At 34.7% G+C, this 10,221-nt stretch overlaps 1 protein-coding gene across 1 annotated transcript; it reads left to right on the plus strand.

Moving 5' to 3' along the window:
- Positions 1-153: 153 nt before the first annotated feature.
- LOC109167289 (plant UBX domain-containing protein 4) lies at positions 154-3,233 on the plus strand. Its single transcript, XM_019316306.1, has 4 exons — positions 154-385; positions 1,370-1,658; positions 2,059-2,154; positions 2,557-3,233. The coding sequence occupies exons 1-4, from the start codon at positions 231-233 to the stop codon at positions 2,926-2,928; spliced, it is 912 nt and encodes a 303-aa protein (XP_019171851.1). The 5' UTR covers positions 154-230; the 3' UTR covers positions 2,929-3,233.
- Positions 3,234-10,221: the final 6,988 nt, after the last annotated feature.

The following is a 10,221-nucleotide window of genomic DNA, read 5'->3' on the forward strand; positions in this document are numbered from 1 at the left end:
TTCGTCGAGTTAAAAACACCAAAAGACAAAAAGTAAATAATGACTCCGTATGAAATTTCGGATGGGCCCGCAGAGAGAGAAAAAAATTACTACGAGGCGGAGCATAAATTTTCAATATATAAAAGGGAAGGATTTTCAAAGTAATCATTTCTCTCTCTCTCTCTCTCTCTCTCTCTCTCTCTCCTCTCCCCCTATCTCTCTAGAAGGTGTAGGTGGAGTTACAGAGTAATATGTCTTCGCGCGATAAGAAACCCTCCAAGTCCTCCAGCAGCAGCGGCCGGATCGGCGGCATACGAACTCTCTCCGATTTGAATCGCCCCTCCGGCCACGACTCCGATAGCGACTCCGATGCCCCCCAAGAATACTACACTGGCGGTGAAAAGAGGCAAATTTTCCTCCAACCCTAGCCTTTTCTTTTTTCTATTTCATTGCAATTTTAGCTATTGATCTTGATTGTTACCGTGTGTCTAATTGGTGTAATTGTGGAAATGTGACCATTTTTGTGTTTCCTCTGTGAAACTGTGTTTAATCGTGCTGTTTACCAGGATTATAGTATGGGTTCTGATAATTTCCTTGTCGCTATATTTTCTAACTTGGGCTCCGTATGATATTTCCTAAAATGTTTGAGTAGGAATAAATTGTCACTGGAAAAGATGTCATTTCTTTGCGTTCTTGCAATTTCTTTAATAACCAATAAGAAAAAAATGAGCCATGAAATGCAGTTAAAAATGTGATTTATCATCTGTTTAATATTACTTCATACAAAATTTCCTCATTTACACTAACATATTTTACCCTATCAATTTATGCAACTATACGAGGATTTCAATTTAAAATTTTTGTTTCTATTGCTATTTGTATTTGTACTAACTTGGATCTTCAAATTAATTTGCAATGTGTTCTACTATGAGGGAGTATATGGCTTACAGAATTTATTATTTAAAAAAAAAAAAAAAATCATCCTTGTGCTACATTCCCACATAAATGAAATACACCTCTTGATTTTATTCCAAGATTCCAAGCACCAACTTAATGCTTCCTTTTTGCTGTCTTCTAACTGTATAGGCTTAAGGTCTTTGATGCCTGACAAAGACTGCCAGGATGTATGATTGAATTATTTATAAATTAAAAAAATAAAATAAAATATAGAATATCAAGTTCATGTATTAGAGGTTGCTAAAGTTTTTTTTTTTTTTTTTTTTTGGAACCTATCATATAAGGAGTATCAGCTATATGTTGACAGCTTTTCCTGGGCTCAAAGCATGTCGAGTGATTCATTTCATTACAAAATATGAGGGAGAAAATACCTAACATTAGCTAGGTTCATGTCCTACTACTGTTTGCTGATCTTAGTGGCAACTTGTTTCAGTGGAATGCTTGTGCAAGATCCTTCAAAGCCTAATGATGTGGATGCAATTTTTGATCAAGCTAGGCAGCTAGGTGCCGTGCAAGGTCCTCTGGAAAACCTCCGACCTTCTTCTAGCTCAACAAGCTTCACTGGAGTTGGGAGGACACTGACAGGGGAAACAGTTGCACCTACTGCCCCACAACCACCTGAGTCTGTTGTGCACAATATTGTGTTTTGGAGAAATGGTTTCAGTATTAATGATGGTCCTTTGAGGAGATTGGATGATCCTGAAAATGCTCCTTTCCTGGAGGTAACAGTGTTAAGCAATAAAAGTAACAGTTCAGCCTACTGAACAACAAAACCTAAACTTCTCTGTTAGTCTGGCGAGAGTGTTATATACACTAATTTTGCATTGGGATTAAGATTACCAAGTGTCAATATCTGTTTCACATATGAGCAATTTTTACTTGTAATTTTGCATTTATGATTTGATCTTGTGTTATTTTTCCTCCAACTCTGGATTTACCCTTACGGTATAACAAGCTCAATACTTTAATTCTGTGACATGCACTTGAACTGCAAGTCCTATTTTGCATTTCAATGCCACATTGATAAACTAAGAGTTTAATTCATCAAGTCATTGATAGTAAGTTAGTAACACTATTGTTGTGGATGAGTTTTGCATAACATACTGATGACTTCATTTGCAGAGCATTAAAAAATCTGAGTGTCCTAAAGAGCTGGAGCCTGCAGATAGGAGGACCTCCGTTCATGTCAATCTCATAAGGAGGGATGAGAATTGTCCAGTGAGTAACTCAGTGAAAACTATTCCTTTCTTCTGTTTAAAGTTCTGTCAACATCTTTTTCTTTTATTGAATTAGGAAAGGCTTGTGGAGATTAGCATTCATTTTTTTTTTATTGCCATTGACTTCCTACAGTATTGTGTGTGAATATCCATGATTCCAACTTGTATTCTGGTGAGAAAAATGCATTAGCACTGGAGTAGCATAGTTATTTCTTGTTAATTTGCATGCATGCAAGTAAATCCTTTTTGTTTGCTCTTGCAAACTTTGCCACACACCTTCCAAACTACCCCCCCAACCCTGGAAAATTTATTAAAAAAAAAAAAGAAGATAATCTGTCTTCTTTGATCATTTGCTTGATTCTTAAACATTATTATGACATTTGCTCTTTTAATCTACTTCCAGGAACCAGAGACACGCAATGTTCCATTTCAGGGTGTTGGAAGAACTCTGGGTGGCAGCTCAAACCCAGCAACTTCTGAGCCAACTGCAGCCACTCCCCTCAACACTGCTCCAACACCTTCAATGGGCATAGTAGTTGACAAATCATTGCCGTCAACTTCAGTTCAGCTTAGGTTGGCTGATGGGACCCGCATGGTGGCACACTTCAATAACCACCACACTGTCGGTGACATCCGCTCTTTCATCAATGCATCTAGGCCTGGTGGCAGCGGGGCTTACGAATTGCAAACAGGCTTCCCTCCCAAAGTCCTAAGCGACAACTCCCAAACCATCGAGGAGGCTGGACTGACAAATTCCGTCATCATTCAGAAGTAATTATCATCATCCATGGAAAGCCGAGGGAGGCACTTGTTTCATTTTTTGCAATTGGTGCGCTCAAATGATCTATATATTACTCGCGTATATTTCTACTTCTGCTTACATTGTTTACAACTAAACGTAAAAACTACCCTTGACAGCTGTGAAGATTTTCAGTTTGTTTGTAAAGCACGCAACCCTTAAGTCTGGGATATGTGATGGATTAGTTTTTACTTTGGAAATTTTTTTAGACTTGCCAAACTGTATGTAAAAAATAAACCACTTCCGAACAGATTAAAGAAAAGCAATAGCTTTCTGTTCTAGTCGTGATTACTTAAGGGCCAGTCTACAACTATGATGGGCCTAAGCATATAGTACGGACCAAAATATGTATATGGATGGAGGTAAAGAAAAAAGGGTCATTTCAGGTACAGGTGTGTATGACAAGAAATTCAATTCAATACTGATTAGTGTTCCATTATCTTTTGATTTTGTGGTTTTCCACTTTGGTATATGGAATAAAATCAGAAACAATCTGCCTGCCATCGTTATCATCAACACACTCCAGCAAATTGTGCCTCCTCAGTGGCATCTATTCTGTGACTTCAATTCTGCGTGCTTATCCCATTTCTTCCTCACTTCTTTTGGTTCAGTCAATACATTTGGATTCTTCCTCTATCTTGCCCAATCAATCCAAGCAACACGTGGACCGTAGTCGCGACCTTTGGTTTGGCTCTGATACCAAATTGAAGCATTTGTTCCATCTCAACTAAAAGCTATATGTTCAACACCCTTATTTAAACTATATTCTTTATACTTGTGTAGCAGTCTACTGAATTTGATCGGTGACCTTCTACCTCTCCGTGCGACCAGATAGTGAAGGTACTTTAAACTTGACTTCTAACCCTCTGATTTGTTGAACCAAATAACTGAGGGTAATTTTTTATAAGAAGCAGGAAAGTTTAAAAGTTGGGGGAGTTGAGCCATGCATGCTCGGGGAGAAATGGTAATTAGATAGGAAAGAGTGGAGATCCATTGATAGTGGCATGCATAGAGGAGCGATTAGACTAGAAAAGAAAAGCAAAGTAGTTTGTCGGCCAAAAGAGAGGTTTAGTGTGGCAGTCGTAAAGATTTCTATAATCTTTAGGGTTGGGTCATCTTCGACAAAGCTAATAAGCGAATTGAATTGAAGGGTCGTTTTGGCTTCATCCACCACCAATTGAATTGAAAGAAGAATAATATATATTATAGAATTAATTTCACTTTTGGTCCCACGACTTTTGAGTTCTTATCACTTTTGGTGCACAACTTTAAATTTTTTCAATATTGGTGCCTAACTTTGTTATTTTTATCAGTTTTGGTCCTTCCAGCCAAATTGACGGTAAAATATTTCTGGATTTTATATTTTAGGGGCAAAATCGTCATACCATGGAAAGATCTTCAATATTTAAACAAAAGAAAAATCATATTAAGAGGAAAAGAAGAGTTTGCCAATGGTCGAAACTATAAATCCCATAGATCTGTCTGGTTTCTGTCCGTCTTCCCCATTATTCTCATCGATCAAACCCCTATAGATATGATTTTACAGTGATTTTGTTTAGATATTGAAGATGTTTCCTTGGGATGACAATTTTACCCCTAAAAATATAAAATCCAGCAACATTTCGCTGTTAATTTGACCGAAAGGACCAAAATTGATAAAAATAACAAAGTTAGGCACCAAAATTAATAAATTTTAAAGTTGTGCACCAAAAATGATAAAACATCAAAAGTCGTGGGACCAAAAGTGAAATTAATTCTATATTATATATATAGTCTGTCCAATCTCTCTAATATAATATAATATAATATAATGGACTAGTATATATTTTGAAGTCTTGTCATGTATATTAGCAGTACCCGCAGTACAATCTGGGATTGGATACATCATAACCACATTTTTTTCCTTTCTTTTTCTTGCAAAAACTTTCACCTCAATCCACCAATCTCTCTCGCACCGTCACTTTCTTTTCTTTCCATTTTCTCCATTCCGAACTGCTGTCGTGTCGTCCAACCATATGGTAAAACAAACAACCTTATTCTCAGCTTTCACTTTGTCTCTTAGGCCGGTCTACCTAGCTTATATATATATACTTAGATTCTTGGATACATTATTTTCATATATATGCTGGTTTGATCAGAGAATATGAATGCAAGTATGGAATTGAATTCCTTCTCTCTCTCTCTCTCTCTCTCCCGAAACCCCATGAATTATTACTTTTCACTTTTCACCATTGGAGTTTATGAAACTAAAGAGAGAGATATGCGACGATATGATACGTTTGAACACTTAATTGCAGTCGCCATTTCTTAGTGACCCAACACGTCGTCTTATGCGCACTTCACATCGGACAACTCGAATTTACAGTACTCGAATGAGCTGGTGATGATTCAAACAATTTTTATGCTTTTTTTTATAACCTATTTTTTGATAAAGGGTTATAATTCTTGGGTACCATGTCAAAATTATTGATTGACGAATTTTAGCTTTGACGATTTTGTTGTTGACAAGATAATAATTTATCCATTAGCCCTTAGATTTTGCAGGGATAAAATAAAATTGGTAACAATTGGTGGATTTGTGTGCTATTGGTAGTAAAAGATTAAGCGTAGTTGATGAATATCATCATAGTAAAAAACTAAATCAATACTTAACACACTTGATAATATTTGTTTGTATTTTGAGAGCGTCACTCTATTGGTTATTGAGAAGATATTCATGGATAGATATGAGAGAAATTCTCACTTGCACAGTCTTAGAACTATTCGAGAGTCGGTGGGTGATACTCACAATACGTATAATTATCTGACACGTACACAAAAATACTAACTTTGTTATATACTGAATGGTAATTATACATGTAAGTGAGGGACAACTCAAGTAGAGAGTTTTAGATTCTCATCTAAATGGTTTGGGGACTATTCTTGTTGTCGTTCTTTCATCATAGGAACAAATAAATAATTATGTGTTATTTTGTCAATGGAATATTTTATTTTTAGATAAAATATGAAACTTATAATAGAAGGTGAATATGTTCTATTGACTAAAGTAAAATAAAGAATAAAATTTCAAGAAGCCATAATTTTAATTTTCCAAAATAAGAAATGATGTATAAAGTGATATTGACCTAAACCTTAGGGGTCCAAATGAAATTATCCCTTCAAATTATCACAAAATGGGTTTTGTATATTCAATAGCATTACCTTTAATTATGACTTGCAATATTTTTTTTTACATTGACCTTACTTTCACTTGCAAAAAAAAAAAAAAAAAAGTTATTTTATTTACTTTGTGACTGATTGATGCTCGTGTATGTAATGACATGATAATGAATTGATTAGTGGTTAAACTTTGTATCTTATCATTGAAAAGGAAATAATGTATTAATATGAAAGGTAGCTAGCAAAGCTAGGTCCTCTTAAAAAGTGGTTTTGCTTTCTTATTAACTTTCATCATCATTAAACTAGCAGTTAAAGCTGTAAAAATTAAAAATTGTTTTTTTTTTTTTTTTTTTCACTTGGATGAGATGAACTCAAAATTCTACTACATGTACTATCAAATTATACTTTTTTACTTTTACTTCATGTTATAACAAGCAAAAATAAGATATTTTCATCACATGTTACCCAAGGAAAAGTGTCAACAGGAAGAATTTGTGAGTTGAGAATAAGAAATGAGAGTCAATGTAGTATTTTTTGATGAACCCACAACAACTACTCAATGATGTATACAAGGTAAATTTTGTTTGCATGGGCAACTCAATTGGTCATAAAGATGAAGTTTGAAAAGAATGACCAAAGATCGAGTCTCACTTGTGAGATGAGCTTGATGAAAGGATATTAACAAGAATTAAACTTGTGATCTTTTAGTACGGAAATTATGCTTTAATTAGTCATTCAGTCACCACTTTTGACAAGTTTTTTTTTTTTTTTTAAATAACATAAGATTGATTGACATGCATGTACTGCACTAGTAGGGATGTAGTTATTTCCTTTTTAACCACTATTTTAAGTAAGATAAAATAGTAATTACCTTGTTAAAAAAGAGGATAGACAAGGCAAATCTCTCATGTCCACACATCATGAATGGAACTCTCAAGTGCTTAATGTCTTTGACTTATTATCGTCAGTCGGGTTATGTCACAAAATTTAATATAAATAAATAGAAGGGTGCGTAACACTTTTCGTCCTTAAATTACAAGAAAATAATACTTTTGTCATTTAAAAATATTTATTGTCACTTTTAAATATTCAATTGCATGTTAAGTGGCCTTAAATATCTATGACAGCTGTCTCACCTAAAAGAGGTGTCTACAAGGCTACAAATCAGCAAGTAGATTAGTCACTGTGTCCGATGGTGAAAAAAATTATTAGTTAAGTGACATTTTTTATGTTTGAGTTTTATTGGTGTTATACGTTTGGCTATAAAAGTCACGTCTTAGATAATTGAGTGACTAAAAGTGGTAACGAAAAGAAAAAAAAAAAAAGTGATAATGCTATAATTGTAAGACAAAAATGTAATTTTTTTATAATTCAATGATGAAAGTTTTAAATTTCCTTCAATAAATTGATTTTATTTAATTGAAAAATACATGTTTCCTCGAGAAAAAAAAAGTATATATCCATTTTACCATTCTTGAACCCCACCCCCTTCCCCAAAGTATTTATTATGAAAATTGTTATAATATTAAACGTAAAATATTATATTTCATAAATTAAAAAATTTATGTATGTTTTATCATTTATGCAACTAATAAAGAATTATAAAAATACTTAGTTACTATTTTTTTTGCCAACAATATCTAATACTCTTATTATTGATGGACTAATTTAAATTTGGTGAGGTATTTGGTTGGATTTGAAATTGTAATGAATAATAAGTATAAAGACAACTATATCCCTACACAACAATAATAATAATGGCAATTAAAAAAGTTGGTGATGACATAATTGTCTTTCTTGTTTTCTATTAAAAAACGTTTTTCATAGAAAACAAAATACCAATAGGAAGCGAAGGAAAATGTTTTCTTCATTCATTCTTGAGGAAAAGATTTTTTACATCCAACCAAACAAATGAAAATCTAATTTTTTAAAAAAAATCAAGGAAAACATTTTCCATCCAACCAAACACCTCCTTAGCGATAATATTCTATTAATTTTCTTTATTTAAATCGGTCAACAATAAACAATTTAGACTGATTTATCTTGTTACACTACTGAAAATTATGGAATATACGATGATGAAGTGTTATAAAGTGCCACAACATTCATAATCAAGCAAGGCTAGGTTGCAAGGGTTTTTTAGTCTTTTTCCCTTAGTTAGTTAGTTATAACTGCTCCTTAACTGCCTATTAAAGGCTTAAGCTTCTGCTCTCTGTAATCTTCTTCTTCTTCATCATATAGTGTTTCGATTCTTCTCAGTTGAACTCAAGATGAACTTCCCATCAATAAACATCTTCTTCTTTCATTCTCAAAGTGATTCAAGCTAGAATCCATCATGGTATTAGAGCGTACTCTCTACCTATCATGGAGTGACAATAGTAATCATTGAGCTTGCAGGGAACAACTCTTACCCTTGCTGATCTTCTAGGCTGTAATTGGCTAGTGTGGCCCTGTGAGTGGCTATGGGAGCCAGTTGGATCACTCAATGCTTCATTATGAGGCTCAGAGTTGTCACTTATTATGTGACTATCTAAATCATCATCACTTTCAGCATTTCTGCTATACACTTCATGTCTGAAATTGTTGCTGTCTGTGGTAGTTCTAGGACTGATACTTCTCATAGGCCATCTCATAGGTTCTAGGGAAGGGACTTCTGCTTCAATAGATGTGGGAATCATAGGTAGAGAGGGACTAAGCTCCTCATTCACAGAGCTCAGTGGAGATGTTGTCTTTGATTCCCTGAAAGGATATACTTGCTCATGGAATCTTACATCTCTGGAAACAAAAACACTTTGATTAGCAAGGTCATATAAAACATAGCCTTTTACATTGGCAGGAAAGCCTAGAAAGATACATTTCCTTGCCCTTGATTCCATCTTATTTCTTCCCTGTGGGGAATGGTGGCACCAAAACATAAACACCCAAAAATTCTGAGTTGATTATAGTCAGCCTCTTTTCTAGTTAGCTTCTTAAAAGGAGAAATCCCACCAAGCACATCAGTAGGCAACCTGTTGATGATATAGGATGCATGAAGGACACAATGGCCCCAGAACTCAATTGGCAAACCAGACTGAAATCTTAGTGCCCTAGCTACACTCAAAATGTGTTGATGTTTCCTCTCCACAACCCCATTTTGTTGAGGTGTATATACACAAGATTTCTGGTGAACTATACCCTTTTCATCATAGAAGGCACTCATCATGAATTCAGTCCCATTATCAGTTCTAACTGTCTTAATCTTGGTTGAGAATTGAGTATCTACATAGTTGTAAAAACCTTGGAAGGCACTCTTGACTTCTGATTTACTTCTCATCATTTGCAACCAAGTAAACCTACTGAAGTCATCAACAATTGTCAAAAAGTAATGCTCACCTTTAAGAGATGCTACAGAAAAGGGCCCCCACACATCCATATGTATCAATTCAAAGATATGATCAGTTTTAGAGCTACTGATTGGAAAAGGAGACTTTCTAAGCTTAGCAAAATGACAGGCATCACACACAAAGTCACATTGTTTTTGAAAAGAATCAGATTTTATTCCATCCAACAAAGGGATTTTATTCATGGGATAGTGTCCTAGTCTATTATGCCACACCTCCATTGAAAAACTATTACATTGTATATCAGTATCACCAACCTGCTGAATTCTTTTCTTAACAGGAGGACAATTGATCAAGTATAGGCCATCCTTTTGCTTAGCAAAACCAGCCATTGTTCCAAGAGGTCCCTGAACAATACAAGAGTCAACTTCCACTATAATCTTGCACCCTGTTTGACTGGTGAGTTTACTAGCAGAAATAATATTGAAGGCAAAAGATGGGATGTACATGACATTTTTCAACAACATTTTCTTGTCCAACCAGATCTGTCCTATATGAGTAACACTGACAATCTCATTATTTGGCAACTTAACTGATATTCCTTGGACTGTATGACATTCATCAAAATATTGCAAAGAACAAGTAATATGGTCTGTTGCTCCTGGATCTAGAATCCAGACCATATGTGTATTCAGAACAGTATTAACATGGATTTGAGGAATAAGACTACCTTCATTGTGAGCCTCCACAGAGTTTCTGAAATCTGCTTTAATCCCAGGAGTGGTAACTG

Source organism: Ipomoea nil, unplaced genomic scaffold, assembly GCF_001879475.1.
Source record: "Ipomoea nil cultivar Tokyo-kokei standard unplaced genomic scaffold, Asagao_1.1 scaffold3147, whole genome shotgun sequence".
In the NCBI taxonomy this organism is placed as follows: domain Eukaryota; kingdom Viridiplantae; phylum Streptophyta; class Magnoliopsida; order Solanales; family Convolvulaceae; genus Ipomoea; species Ipomoea nil.